The sequence below is a fragment of the Natrix helvetica genome (genome assembly GCF_964273705.1).
Source record: "Natrix helvetica genome assembly, chromosome: 1".
NCBI classification, from domain to species: Eukaryota; Metazoa; Chordata; class Lepidosauria; order Squamata; family Natricidae; genus Natrix; species Natrix helvetica.
In genome coordinates this window covers 365,641,703-365,657,730 of record NC_138548.1, presented here as the reverse complement: position 1 = coordinate 365,657,730, position 16,028 = coordinate 365,641,703, and the positions used below count along the sequence as shown (strand labels likewise).

General features: G+C 44.1%; 1 protein-coding gene across 2 annotated transcripts in view; it reads left to right on the top strand.

Moving 5' to 3' along the window:
* LOC309384794 (uncharacterized protein) overlaps nucleotides 1-14,287 on the top strand; it is a 32,313-nt gene extending 18,026 nt beyond the window's left edge. The window contains exons 7-8 of one of the 2 annotated variants that reach the window (XR_014174121.1): nucleotides 34-106; nucleotides 14,245-14,287. Coding sequence is in view for 1 of the 2 variants with exons in the window: in XM_081938579.1 (XP_081794705.1) it covers nucleotides 34-47 (14 nt within the window). In the remaining variant the exon portion in view is untranslated. Of the gene's footprint in view, nucleotides 1-33; nucleotides 472-14,244 lie in introns of those variants that run through there. The other variant, XM_081938579.1, reaches the window with a different exon arrangement.
* Nucleotides 14,288-16,028: the final 1,741 nt, after the last annotated feature.

Sequence of the window (16,028 nt, the reverse complement as noted above, 5' to 3'; positions counted from 1 at the left end):
TACATTACTACAGAAAACTACATTTCCTCTTAGGGCAAAGGATATGATTATAAAGCACCGAAAAGGAGTGGAATCCCAAGAGTCTCAAAGGAAATTAAGTAACAAGGTAAGAAAAGAATCTAGTTAAATCTAAATTATTTAAATCTAGTTCACACCAATTCACTATCTCTCTCCTTGCTTCCTATCGCTCTATCCTTGCAAACTTTCCTTCCACTATTCCATGTCCAACTTTTCTTCTCTAGGGTTCTTAATTTTTTTCATTCTCACTGGGGTTTCCAGTCAATGTCCTGTGAATTAATTTGACATGATAATTTGGAATATGGGAAGACCGCCAACACGCATGTCAACTTTGGAGTTGAGTCTTCCCAAATCTCAAACATTGAGAAAAGTCAACATTAAGAAATCTAAGATCATGGCATCCGTCCCTCTCAATTCCTGGCAAAGAGACGGGGAAGGAATGAAGATAGTGACGTATTTTATTATCCTGGGCTCCAAGATCACCTCAGATGGGGACTGCAGCCAAGTAATTAAAAGACACTCCTGGGGAGGAAAGCAATGGCAAATCTACACAGCATACTAAAAAGCAGAGACATCACCCTGCCAACAAAAGTGCATATAGTCAAGGCTATAGTTTTACCAGTTGCAATGTATAGCTGTGAAAGTTGGAACATTAGAAAGGCTGAGCACCAAAGAATGGAGGCCTTTGAACTCTGGTGCTGGAGAAGACTCCTGCGAGTCCCTTGGACTGCAAGGCGAGCCAACTGGTCAGTCCTAGAGGAGATCAGACCTGACTGCTCTTTGGAAGGCCAGATCCTGAAGAGGAAACTCAAATACTTTGGCCACCTAATGAGAAGGAAGGATTCACTGGAGAAGAGCCTCATGCTGGGAAAGATGGAGGGCAAAAGAAGAAGGGGACGACGGAGAATGAGGTGGCTGGATGGAGTCACCGAAGCAGTAGATGTGACCTTAAATGGACTCCGGGGAATGGTAGAGGACAGGAAGGCTGGGAGGAACATTGTCCACAGCTTCGCAACTAACAACAACATGATAACTATGTAACTCTATGATCATGTGAGGGGTCCTTAGCGCTCTCTGAGTTTGTTTGCTTGGAGACATTTCATTACCCAAACTAGGTAACATCATCAATGCTATTACATTGATAGTACAACTATTCTCCTTCCCTGGTGCTAGGATGATGTACTGAGCAATTGTGATTCTCCATTCTTAATTCTGTCTGCCATTCAGGATTCCGGGACTGTAGCATGTTAGAAAAAGACCGCAAAGGATTTCTTCTACCACTTTCTTGACGTTTTCCTAATTTTACTTCGGGGTCCTCGATTTTCCCAGTGCCTCTTTTCTCAGTTCATTCTTGAGCGTTTGTGATGCCGGCACAACGGCCTCCTGGTCAGGTTCATTTTCCTCGGGATCCCCTGCTTGGGACAAAAAAAAAAGGGAAGGAAATTATTGGAAATTAAAAACCTCAAACCCACCAAGTTAAACCTCTGTTTTAATTATTATCAATGCAAGGTGATTTCCTCCTTTTCCCAGCACAGAGGAATGTGGCTGGATTAAGAACGAGTAGTAACAAAAGAGATGGCAAAAAAAAGCGAAAACACAATAGTCCAGGGCAGTGGTGGGTTCCTGCCGGATCGCACCAGATCGCGCGCTCCCTTTCGGCGCTGAACCCGGAAGTACGTTCTTGCCCCGCCCCTGGCGACGGGACGACGCTTGCTTGTGCTCCACCAGCTCGGCTGGGACCAGAGACGTTTCTCTGCTCAGCAATGTCTTCAGTGGAGTGGTGGCAGCCTGGCAGGCTGAGCCTGCGTCCCTTTCAGGCGCTCCGCTCCACTGAGGAAACGTCTCCGGTCCCAGCCGAGCTGGTGGAGCACAGGCAAGCGTCGTCCCGTCGCCAGGGGCGGGGCAAGAACGTACTTCCGGGTTCAGCGCCGAAAGGGAGCACACGATCCGGTGCGATCCGGCAGGAACCCACCACTGGTCCAGGGGTGTCAAAGTTGATTTCATTGAGGGCTGCACCAGAGTTGTGTTTCATCGGGGGAGGGGGGGGCGTAGCCAGGAGGGTATGGTCAGTTCAACATCACTCATGTTGGGGCGCCTGTGGTGGCCTGAGCACTCTGCCAGCAGCCCTCCCAAGCTCCGTTTTGCTGGCAGAGGCAGAGGCCAGTCCTTCGATGTTTCCAGGGCAGTCCCATGGGCCGGATCCAGCCCCTGGGCCTTGAGTTTCACACTCCTGCAATAAACAAAGGAAAAATTGATCAAATTTTAGGAAGGGATTAAGGTAGAAAAAATTTGGCACTCGGGGTCAATCCCAAAGGTGCTTTTTTTCAAAAGACAACTGGACTTTGTTTTTTCTTGAAGACATTTTGCTTCTCGTCCAAGAAACTTTATCGGTTCTGAACTGAAGATTCTTGGATGAGAAGCAAAATAAGTCTTCAAGGAAATACAAAGAAAGTTCAGTTGCCTTTTCTCCATAGATACTCGGGGAAAATGTAATTCCATAGTTCAAACGCACATGGGAGAAATATTGTGAATTTAGTATTTTTATAGATTCTCACCTGAGTGGATCTTTACGTGGGAAGTAAGGTTACTGCTCTTTCGGAAGCTTTTCCCACACTCGGCACATTTATATGGTTTATCCCCTGTGTGGATCCTTTTATGAACAGTGAGGGACCCGTTTTCTCGGAAGCTCTTTCCACAATCCCTGCATTTATATGGTTTCTCCCCAGTATGGATCCGTTTGTGGGAAGTTAGGGAACTGCTTATCCGGAATATTTTCCCACATTCCCGGCACTTATATATGGCTTCTCCCCTGTGTGGATCCTTTTATGGGACGTAAGCGATCCATTTTCACGGAAGCTTTTTCCACACTCGGTGCATCACACTTTTCCCTAAACCCTTTGTCCTTATTTTTCCTTTGGGATTTTGGTGGGCAAGAATATTTTCATTCTGCACACACTTGGATGTTGGTTTCTTATTCCTAGGTATTGACTTGTTTTTCTCAGGAATTCTGGACTCTGTCCAATTTCTAAACTCCTCTTTCCCTTCTCCATCCTGAATCATTTCATACTGGCCATCACTTCCTTGAGAGGAAAATAAAGAAGTAGAATTAGGCAAGAAGGTGGAAAGGAAATAAAACCAAAGTAAAGTTGTGGTTATGACTTGCTTGCTGGAATTTGATGGATTCGCTGGGTTTTTTGAAAAGTTACAGTGTTGATTAATGTAAGATAATCTGAGCAAAGACTGAGCAAATATGGATTTCTGATGGAGGCTATAACCAAACCTGTATGAATAAAAACCACATCATATAGTTTCTGTTTTAGGTGTCAGGCTAAACAGATCTTTGGCCTGCCACATTTCTATTATTCTACTATGCATTTTCTATTGTGGGAAAATGGGAGGGGGGAATTGTAAGGAGTTACATACTATGTAGCCATAGCAAAATTATTTCTAGAAAGCCAAGATCATCCTTTGTCTCTGCACCTCTGCACCTGACAGGAATCGGATGGGTGTGTCAGGGGAAGATTTCGCCTTGAACTAAATGAGGTCTTAGACCGCGGCGTTTCCAACAGGCATATTCTTTAAGGTGCGAAGAAAAGAAATGAAACATTCTGGAGAAACATATTCTAATTAATAACAAACTTTAATACAAAAATAATAAATGGAAATAAAACAAAACTAACTAATTGTTACATTTTGGAAAAAGCAATTCTGTCTCCCAGATTTCCTGGAAGACGGACAAAGATAAAAACAACAACAACAACTCTGGAATGTGTGAAGAGCAGGCGCAGTATATCATTGTCAGATAAGACCTTATGACATGCGCAGTAACTCTTTCAGTTTAACTATTTAGTTTCAATTCGTCAGTTCAGGCTAGCAAACAATTTAACGCAGTGACAGGGTGGAACTGCCATCATGGCAGTGGGAGATTGGACCATTTGATGGATTTGTGGGTGTGGGGACAAGATCTTGAACTTTCAACTGGGTGGGGGAAACCGGGAAGCCTTCAGATTCGGGTTTTCCCAGATGTGACAACATCGCTCTCTTAATAAATTGGAACTTTTAGCAATACTTTGCCTTGGACTCTGATTTACTTTTGGATGCTATTTGGAATGCTGACATTAGTAGCAGAAGGAAACTTGAAATAATTCTGAAATAAAGGAACATAGGGAAACAAGCTTTTACTATTAGCAAACTAATTCAGCTCACTGCCAGGAGTTCGATCCTCACCGGCTCAAGGTTGGCTCAGCCTTCTATCTTTCTGAGGACAGTAAAATGTGGACCCAAATTGAAGATGACCTTCCCATAACATCATACTGAACATTGATTGGACCTTCCATGCTGGACCCTGGGGGGAAGAGATTTTGGGGAAACTTTCTATCTGTAACTTTCAGGCGTTTTGAATCAGATCTTGCCTTGCTTTCGCTACTATCACTTCAAACTCGGTAAAAGTACCTCTTCTCTATCTCAATGGAGTTGGGGTTTCTTTCTTGGGTTTTGAACAGAGGACAAGTGTGACATAGAGCTGTTAAACTCTTCCTTTACTTAGAACAGGTTCCCTTTCACCCACAGAAGAGATGAAGTATAGTTGGGTATCAGTAAGTTATATTCCACCGCAAAATGTCTCCTCGAAACATTTGATGGTCGAGGAGAGGTTCTTACCCAGAGAAGCTACGTTTCTGGAATTCTCCAGCATCACTTTCCCATGTAGGGCTTTCTGGTGAGAATCCAGTTGAGACCACTCCTCCTTGGAGAAATAGACCGCCACTTCCTCAAAGGACACACGACCCTGAAGGAACAACGTTAACCGAGAACCTTAGGAAAGACTTGCATGTTATCCTTAATTAGTAAGTTCCCAAAACAGGAAGTTGCAACGACCTAAACTTTTAGGTGAGAAGACAGCCCATTGGCAGATGAAATATTTGGGGTGATTCTGTAGTTTATCATCTGTATTGATTCTGCAGAACTTTGAAAACTATTCAGCAAAAACAAAACAGTACTTTATAGGGCCGTGATGGCAAACCTATGGCACACGTACCACAGGTGGCACATGGAGCCATTTGTTAGGGCATGCGGGATGTTGCCCTGTCAGCTCCAGCGCACATGCGCGCGTGGCCAGCTGACTTCAGCCTTCATTTCCGGCCGTTTTTTGTCCAACAATCCAACACACAAACCGGAAGTTCAGGAACGGACTTCTGGTTTGCCCGTTGGGCCATTTTTCTCCCTCCGGAGGCTTCAGCAAAGCCTCCTGAAGGCAAAAAACAGCCCTATGGGCAACCCGGAAGTTTGGGAACAGACTTCTGGGTTGCCCGTGGGGCCATTTTTCACCCTCTGGAGCCTTCAGGGAAGCCTCCGAAGGGCCTTGGGGGGAGGCCATTTTTGTCCTTTCCAGGCTCCTAGAAAGCCTCTGGGGAGGGCGAAAAATGGGACCATCACACGCCAAAAGCAAATGGGAGGGTGAGGCTTTTTCCAAATTCAAAATTTTATAACACCTAACGGGATAATTTTTTAAATTCTTCCGTTAGGAGTTATAAAATTATGTAATTCTGAAACACAGAAGAAAGAGAAGACATCTCAGGAGTCAAATTCAATTTGAAGTAATCTACCACAGAAGAAGTGAAAAGTTCTGAATTTTTCTTGGGTGGTGGTGGTGGAATTGTCAAAGATCTCTCAGTGTAGACCAGTGTTTTTCAACTTTAGTAACTTTAAGGCATCTGGATTTCAATTCCCAGAATTCCCCAGCCAGCTAGCAAAGCTGCAAAGCTGGCGGGGGAGTTTTGGGAGTTGAAGTCCACATGTCTTAAAGTTGCTAAGGTTGAGAAATGTTGGTGTAGACCTGGGTTGTCAAACTGGAGAGCCATGGGCCGGATACATCACGTGGAGGCCATTCCCAGCCCAGCTCCGCGAATGGGAAAAACGGAGGCGATGGCAACATGATGCAGCAAGTTTGACACCCATGGTGTAGACCCACGATGGCGAACCTATGGCACGCGTGCCAGAGGTGGTGAGCAGAGCCCTCTCTGTGGGCACGCATGCCATCACCAGCTGCTCTTCTGATTTACGGCATGCACATGTGCGCTGGCCAGCTGGTGTTTCCGGGCACCGGAATGCCAGAAAATGGCTTGAAAACAGCCCAGAAAAACAGCCTAAAAATGTCCCCCAAAATGTCCAAAACGCAGTCTGTTTTAGGCTGGTTTTGGCCAAAAAAATGGCCTGGAAAAATGGCCAAAAATAGGCATGCGCGTGCTGGCTAGCTGGTCTTCGGGTTTCCGGCATTCTGGTGCACACACATGCACACTCATTCTGGTTTGGGCACTTGGTGCCGAAAAGGCTCGCCATCACTTTAAAAATCCAAGTCCATCTCCACAATGGTCTTGAAAGGTGCGCTAAGTTGGCCACTGGTTTTAACCCACATTGTTCCATTTCCTTGGAAAAGAAATATGCTTATCCTCAGAAGGACACCAGAGGTCTTCAAGGGGCCCCCTCCGACTTCTTTGATGCTTCTTTTCCTACCTGAGTTGGAGCTTCTGTCAGTGTCTCGATTCCACCAAGCAAGGGAGATAATCCCAAAGCTGCCCGTGATATAGCTCCATTCCCTATCAGAAATGCAAAAATGAAGGAAGAATTTGTCAAAATATAATTAACACCGAAGAAAAAGCGACAAAGGATAAGCGACAGTGGAATCTGTCTGGCAAACGTCATTCTGTTTGGAAAACCACTCCCTTAACCTAGAAAGATGTCAGAATTTTGATCATCTACAGAGGTTCCAAGCTCTAGAGAGAGACTTGAAGGATTACTCCTCCCCATGGGAAATTTTGGGACCATCTGAAGGAAGGATTCTTGCCCCTAAAAGGTCCAAGTAAGAAAAATGAGAGAAGTACACACAAGAAATGGATTCTCATTCTCTGCTCACAAATATGTATACCCAGTCCATAAAGTGGAATGGAAGAGGACAATAAAAGTCCAAAAAGCTTGGATGACAAAGGTTGGTTCCCCCGCCCCCTCACAGATATGTGCTAGTCGTTCCCGACTCTAGGGGGCGGTGCTCATCTCCGTTTCAAAGCCGAAGAACCAGCGCTGTCCGAAGACGTCTCCATGGCCATGTGGCCAGCATGACTAAACGCCGAAGGCGCACGGAACGCTGTTACTTTCCCACCAAAGGTGGTTCCTATTTTTCTATATGCATTATTACATGTTTCGAACTGCTAAGTTGGCAGAAGCTGGGACAAGTAACGGGAGCTCACTCGGTTACGTGGCGCTAGGGATTTGAACCGCCGAACTGCAGATCTTTCTGATCGACAAGCTCAACGTCTTAGCCACTACATCCCTTCATGGAAGACAAAACCTCCAGTCCCGGTGACCAACCCAGATTGGATCCTGCAATAAAATAATTGCCCTAAATTGCCCTAAAAGCTCTAGTCTATAAAGAGCATTGGACAAATCTGTCTAAAACATTAGGCAACTCTTGAATGCTGTTATAATGCCAGAAAGTTCTGATAGAAAAGGGTTCAAGAATCCAAAATTCAAACAAAAGGTTGAAATTGTTTATTACTTTGTGTCCTCTTTAGAATGCCAGTTAAGATTCTCTCACCTGCAACTCGACCTGCTCCTTCTGCTCCTCCACCTGGCTCAGGAGGAAGCCTTCAGCCAGGGCCACCGCCTGGGAGCTGCTCTCTGCTCCACACTCCCGCATCCAACTCTCCATCTCTGGGGGCAGAAGGAACAGGAGATGCTCCAGAACCACCAGGTCCAGCATCTGGGCCTTTGTGTGTCTTTCTGGCTTCAGCCACCCATGGCAAAAGTGATGGAGATAACTGCAAATCTCTCGGGGGCCCTTAACCTCCTCGTAGTGGATATTCCTGAAGTGCCAATGCTGGACCTCCGAACCCATGTCCACTTCCTGCTCAAATCTCCTCACAGCTTCCTTTTCCAGCTCCCTCGCTTGCTGGATATTGGGCCTCCATTTTCTTAACTGTTGTCTAAATGGGCCCAGTGTATCTGAAGTGGAACAAAAACCATCATCAGATTAAAAAAAAAAACATAATCAAGATTCCCCCCACCCCCTTAAGCAGGGAGATGTTTGGGGGGGGGGGAATACTGGGACTATGCAAATGGCAATACGTATGACAGGAGAAAAGCAAAATGGGGTTTCCATAGAAACCTCAAAATATCAAGTCTTTTAGATCTTTTAGGATTTATATATTTATGGATATTTTTTCCTGACAGCCAACAAAATATCCGGACAACATTTTGGATCATAAATGTACATTCGTGCATTTTTGACAGAGGCAATGTTAACCTTAATGTACCTAAAATGAGGTGAGCAAACTATAATACCCAGTTTTACTTAACATGGAAAAAACCAAAGGTTGCAGATTAATGCCGCGTTTCTTAACCACAGCCTCTTTAAAGTGCGTAAACTTCAACTCCCAGAATCCTGGGAATTCATGCATGTTGACGGAGGAATTCTGGGAGTTGAAGTCCACCCATGCTCACTGGAGAATTTTGGCAGTTGAGATCTGTTAGGGTGTAACCAACAAGTTGGGTAGACAATATATTGCACAAGGCATGTTATGTATCTTTAAGAGAGGAGCTCTGCTAATTAGTAGATTACAGCATTTAAATTGCAGCTGATGTTGTTGCTCTCTCTCTCTCTCTTGATTGATGTATGATAACTGCTGTCTAACTGTTACTACTGTTGCTACTACTTACTGTGTGTAAGTTATTTGCTACTTGTATCCAAGTTATCTTGGTAGTATTGGACTGTTTTTTTCTGTGTATGACTTTTTGGCTGTGTTTATGGATTTTGCTATATTCTTCAAAAAGTAAAGTTTATTTTGTTACTTTACTATCCATTATTCAGTGTGGTTGCTTTATCTATCGCACGCTGCGTATACTTTACAGGGTTGCTCTGTTATAACCTCGACCTGGGGTTCATTGCTAGTGCTTAATCGCACCAGTACCTAACATTGGTTATGGGCCCAGACGCCCTGCCTTAACCATAATTTTTTTTTTTAAGCACCACTTTTTGGATAGTTTATTTTTGTGAATATGGCACAAGAACAGTCTGCTGCACTTTCCATGATTACCCGGTTTGATGGAACCAACTATGTTTCCTGGTCCTTGAAGTGTTCCCTACTTCTGCGTAGAGAAGGACTGTGGTTTGTGGTTCAGAACCCACCAGATGTTACAGATTGGGATCCTGCTGATAATGAGGATGCGAAGAAGATTGCGCAGTTTAACAGGGACAATGAGAGAGCTCTCTGCATTATTGGACTAACACTGAATGACCAGCAACTGGTCCATATTCGTGGCGAAGAGTCTGCTGCTAGGTGTTGGAACACATTGCGGAGAATTTATGTTCGGGACAGTGTGGGTGCTCATATTCATCTCACACGGAAACTGTTTAGAGCCCGTTTGCAAAAAGGTGGTGATATGTTGGCTCATTTAGACTTCATGAAGAAAACTTTGCAGGATTTGCAAGAAAAAGAGTTGATTTTTTCTGAGCTTCAACAGTTGTATATTATTCTATCATCGCTTGATGAAAGCTACGACTCTTTTGTTTCCTCATTGGAAGTTCTTTCACGAGATGAACTGACATTATCTGAGGTTACCGGGAGATTGCTTGAAGAGTCCAGACGAAGAGAGGATAGAGTTCAGTTCAGAGACAATCAATCACAAGAAGAAACACAGTTTTCAACTGTAAATTTTGTTAAGAAATGTTATTCTTGTGGTGGTAAGGGGCATATTGCTAAGAACTGTAAAAATAGCAAGAAAAGGAGTGTTGCTAATAGTAAAAGAAAAAGCAACAATGTTACTGTAACTGTAGCTAAGGTAGATAAGGCTATAAACCATAGTTTCTGGGTGGTTGACAGTGGCGCATCCCATTCTATAACTAAGGTTAAAGAAAGGTTTGTTACTATGAAGGCTAGCAAACAGCACATTTCCTTAGCAAATGGTTGGAAAATCAAGGCTTCAGGTGAAGGTACAGCTTATTGTCCATGTATTAATGAAAAATTGGAAATGTTATATGTACCTAAAATGAAATTTAACCTATTATCTGTAAAAGACCTTGTGAAATGTGGGTTTACAGTAACATTTAAGAATGATAGATGCATTATTGAAAAGGAAGGTAATAGTGTTATTGCCAATTTGGAGAATAATTTATTTATTCTACATGAAAACTCTTTAAATATTGCGAGTTCTGAACCTGGTTATAAGAATAAACAGCCCCATGATAACTGTATACATCTACTTCATAGACGTTTAGGCCATGTAAATTTTAAAATGGTACGTCAAACTGTTATTCTATCTAATGGAATCAATTTGAAACCTTGTTCAAAATATCTTAACTGTAATGCCTGTAACCAGGCTAAAAGTAAGGTTACCCCTGCAAACCGGTTTCAAGGATTCAAGACATCTAAACCACTGGATGTAGTGTTTGCAGACCTAATTGGCCCTAAGAAACCTAGCTTAGGAGGTGCCTGCTATATACTCAGCATTATGGACCATTATTCTAGGTATGGTTTCTGTTATGTAATGAAATCAAAGGCAGAAACTTTCCAACATTTTACTAAATGGTTAAAGTTTGTTGAACGTAAGATGGATAAAAAAGTACTTTGCCTAGTCACTGATAATGGGTCTGAATTCACTAATCATAGGTTTACATCAATGTTGGAGAATGCTGGTATAGAACATAGGCGTTCTGCCCCCTACAGGCCAGAACATAATTCATTTATGGAAAGACGTGGTCAATCATTGCAGGCAATGACCAGAACTATGCTGGTTGATTCTGGTTTGTCAGAAAAGCTTTGGGGTGAGGCTATAATGTGTGCAAACCATATTCTGAACATAGTAGTTAATTCAACTACTGGTAAGATTCCTTATACTCTTTGGCATGGTAGGAAGCCTGATTTGAGTTATTTACACACATTTGGTGTCCCTGCTTGGGTGCATATTCCCTCACAGACTAGACGGAAGGATCAAAGCAGAGCTAGGAAGATGGTTTTTGTTGGGTACAATTCCAATCATAGATCGTTTAGGTTCTGGGAACCTGGAACTCGGAGAATTATGCACAGTGCTAGTGCTAAATTTTCAGAACATGTTGGTTGGGAGAAGCTAGAACAAGAGTTTCACAAGGTTTGTGATGATATAGATGTTGATCGTTTGGTTAATCATGATACACCAAATGAGCAGTTAGAGAATCAGGATGGTCCATCTATTACTCTGAAAAGGGAGGAAGATGTAGATGTAGAATCTACTCGTGAGGTGGAACAGGATGATTCTGCAAGTCCTGTATTGCCTAGGAGGTCTACTAGGGACAGGCATCCACCCGACAGATACCAAGCCAGTGTAGTATTGCAAGTTAGCATAGAACCTTCTAGTTTTGCAGAGTTAAGGCTGTATCCTGAAAAGGAAAAGAAATTGTGGAAAACAGCTATGGAGAAGGAGTTGAAATCCTTACAGGAATTGAAGGTTTATGAAGAAGCTAGGCTCCCTTCAGGGGAGAGTGCAATTGGCTGTAGATGGGTGTTTAAAATTAAAAACGATGCTGCTGGCAATGCCATTTATAAGGCTCGTTTAGTTGCTCAAGGGTTTTCCCAAACTGAGAGGGATTACGATGAGGTTTTTGCTCCGAGCTTGAAAGCCTCTACGTTGAGGGCAGCATTGGTGTGGTCTGCTAAGTATCGGTGTAATGTTACCCATATTGATGTTGAAACAGCGTATCTGCATGCTCCATTGCAGCATACCATTTATATGAAGATGCCACCAGGTGTGGATTCTAATGGCCAGACTGGTTGTTGGAGACTTAAAAAGAGCCTTTATGGTTTAAAACAGTCCGGTTTTGAGTGGAACAGATGTATAGTAAATGAACTAAAAGCTATGGGATTTATTCCAGGTTTGGCTGATCCTTGTTTATTTAGACGGGTGAAAAATGGTTTGATCTCGTTGTTGCTTTTGTTCACGGACGATATAGCTATTATTACTAGGTCTGAGCAGGAAGCTATTGACATTGTTTCACAATTAGAGAGTAAATTTAAAATCCGGAATTTGGGTGAAATTAAGCATTATCTGGGCTTAGACGTGGTTAGAACCAGTAAAGGTTTTAAGCTGTCGCAGGCTGGTAAAATTAATCATTTACTTAAGAAATATAGCATGGAGCTATGTAAGACTGCAAAGACACCAATGGCATTGGAGTTTAAACCTGAGGTTACTGAGGGTACTGGTTTTGATAAGGGAATCTATCAATCTTTGATAGGTAGCCTAATGTACCTAAGTAATTGGTCTAGACCAGATATATCATTTAGTGTGAACCAACTGGCTAGATTCAATGATAGTCCTTCAGAGAGGCATTGGCAAGCAGCAAAGCGTGTGCTGCGTTATTTGAAGAAAACTATCCACTATGCATTATATTTAGAACCGAATAGGGATTTAGTTTTGACTGTGTATGCTGATGCGAATTTTGCAGCTGCTATAGATAATAGGAAGTCAACTTCCGGCATAGCCTTTATGCTAGGTGGTGTACTGATTGGATGGAGGTCAATACGACAGAAACACATAAGCTTATCCACAATGGAAGCTGAGTTTTCATGTTTGTCGTTGACATGTACTGAGCTGATATATTATAAGCAGTTGCTTATAGATATGGGATTAAGTATCAATGAACCTTTTACTGTTTATGAAGATAATCAGGCAGCAATAAAAATGGCGACTAGTTTAGCTATTAAGACGAGATCGAAGTATACTGATTTGAGGTATCTTAATGTTCGACAAAGCATTAAGGATGGCCTGATAAAATTGGAATATTGTTCAACTGAAGACAATTTAGCAGACAACTTCACTAAGGCACAAAGTTCAGTGAAACATACCTCATCATGTGAAGGTTATCATCTTACATTGTGAGTGGATATATTGATCTACCCAAAGGGGAGAATGTTAGGGTGTAACCAACAAGTTGGGTAGACAATATATTGCACAAGGCATGTTATGTATCTTTAAGAGAGGAGCTCTGCTAATTAGATTACAGCATTTAAATTGCAGCTGATGTTGTTGCTCTCTCTCTCTCTCTCTCTTGATTGATGTATGATAACTGCTGTCTAACTGTTACTACTGTTGCTACTACTTACTGTGTGTAAGTTATTTGCTACTTGTATCCAAGTTATCTTGGTAGTATTGGACTGTTTTTTTCTGTGTATGACTTTTTGGCTGTGTTTATGGATTTTGCTATATTCTTCAAAAAGTAAAGTTTATTTTGTTACTTTACTATCCATTATTCAGTGTGGTTGCTTTATCTATCGCACGCTGCGTATACTTTACAGGGCTGCTCTGTTATAACCTCGACCTGGGGTTCATTGCTAGTGCTTAATCGCACCAGTACCTAACAAGATCCACAGAACATAGAATCATAGGGCTAGAAGGGACCCCGGAGGTCTTCTAGTCCAACCCTCTGCTCAAGGCAGGAGATCCTATATCAGTGATGGCTAACCTTTTTTATCCTTGTGTGCCTAAATCGCGCCCATGCGCATACCCATAATGCAATGCGCCCCACCTCCAGCACATGGGTGCACACTTCCCGTGCTCCCCTGTGCTTGCATGTGATTCCCCCCCCCCGCGCGCGCGCCCTGTTTTGGGCCTAGCGGGTCCCCCTGAAGCTTCTTGGGACCACAAATGGGGCGCAGGGAGGGAATCACATGGGGAGCATGCACGCATGTCCTGGGGAGGGAGGGGTGCATTGCATTATGGGCCCCGCACTGCACCCCACTCCAAGTGCTCGTGACCCCCCTGCCTCCCCACATGCACACGTGACCCCCCCTCGCGCATGCATGCACAACCCCCCATGCATGTACGTGTTTCCCACATATGCAACGGAGACTCAAAAATAAGCTGGCCAGCGGGAGGTGCGCGCACATGCGCAGTGAAGTTGAGCTGGGCGACAGCTCGCGTGCCCACAGAGTGGGATTTGTGTGCAACCTGTGGCACACGTGCCATGGGTTGGCCATCACAGTCCTATACCATCCCAATCAAATGGGGGTTCAGTCTATTCTTGAAATGGTGCACCTACACTTCCAGGAGGCAAGCTATGCCACAGATTGATCGCTGCCGTTGTCAGGAAATGTCTCCTTCCTTCTAAACCGGCTTTCTCTTTTAACAAGCTTCTATCCATTCAGGTTGACCAACATTGTCTGAATGTGACTTTTTTTCTCTTTTAACAAGCTTCCATCCATTCAGGTTGACCATCATTGTCTGAATGTGATGCGCTGGGTCAATCAACCTCCTAAGACCACAGATGGATTCTGAAGCACCACTGATGCACGCTCACCAAACGGACTGCGCAAATACACCTAAGGAACCACAACTGGCATCTCCCTTCATGGAAAACCTCATTTCCCAGGTTGGGTCTTGCAATTCAAACAACTCCTTCGCCCCCCCCCCCCTTCAGGGGGTTTGCAGGGCTCCCCCAGATCCTCCTTGCTGGAGATCCTGGGGGGAGGGGAGGGCAACACAGCTGGCTTAGGGCTCTGCTTCCACCACTGCTTGGCATGTGCATGCAAAGGGGCGGCAGGGGAACATGGGGCCAGGGACTCCCCCACCACCCCCGCGCCAGGATTCTAAAGATTGAAGCTGGGAGGGGTGGCTTTTGCAAAAGATCTTTGCAATCCCTTTGCAATTCCCCTAAAAAGAGTCCCGTCCCCCACACTCACCAGGCAGCGCCCACTACCCGCAAAACCTCCCCCCTGGCGGCTCGGTTGGAGGACCGCGAAGCCCTGGAGAAGCCAGCCCCGCCGCCTCCCATCCCCTTCCCAGCATGCAACGCGTCCTGGCCGGGCAAAAGGATCCGCGCATGCTCCGTTCGCGGCTGAAGCTTGAAGGCGGCGACTTCATGGGGAAAGGCGGGCTGGAAGGGCTCAGGATGATGGGAGGAGGAGAAATGGGTTATGGAGTCCCTTTCCCTCACAGAACGCGGCGCGGGAATAAAAATATGTCTGTCGACGTCGAAGTTTTAAGGACAGGAAACACCTGAAGGCTCTGAAATCAACATTCAACTAAGATCTGAAGGACATGAGGAAAAATGGTTGGCCTTCAAAATGGGCGCTGTGGAGAATCTGTAGCTGCCAGAAAAAATAATAGGAATAACAGAGTTGGAAGGGACCTTGTAGGTCATCTAGTCCAACACCAACACACACACACCCTGAAGTGGGGCGTCGAGGACAGTCAAAATCTCCGCCAAAACAACAATGTTCATCCCTGTCACAATTTTAATTCCAATAAATTCATCCCAAAGAGCACCAGGAGGGCCTGGGAAAAGGAAAAAGAATGAAATGAAGCTGTGGAAATAATTTTTTTTAAAAAAAAACCACCTATTTGGGCCACTGTAGGAAGTTAAAAACCACCCCTCTGCTCGGAAACTGAAATATCCTGGGAAATATTAAGAAGGAAGAATGTTATATTTCCCTGGATGTGAAAAGGGAGAAATGTGTTTTTAAAGACAAAGTAGCTTCCTGCCCCACTTTTCGTCAATGAGCCATTAAAGCCTAAGCTGGGCTACTTTACATAACAAAGCTAGGATTAGCCTTCTACAGAAAACTCACCACAAGGCACCTTGGAAAATTACATCAGCAAGCAAGACAACCAAACTTGGAATCAAAGCACAGTCTACAGTTGCCTCTGTGTGGCCTTATGGGAGTCTGACAACCAATCAGAATACAAGATCAAGATCCAGAGAAGGCATAAAACCAGGAACTTTCAGCATCTCGCTCTCTTTTCTTCTTCACCCAACATCTTGAAGCATGTGATCACCTTTTCTGTTCAGGACCTCAAACCACCATTAAACCATCTTTCCAAGCAGCCCCCATGTTTCCAGTGTCTTTTTCCCCACTTGGAACTGAACCCAGAAGGACATTTCTTCCAACAAAGGACATTTCTTCCAACACCACGATGATGGCTGTGCCTCAGAGGGGGTGAAGCTATGGGATAGGAGAATGAAAAGCCCAAAGAAAACGAAATAAGAGATG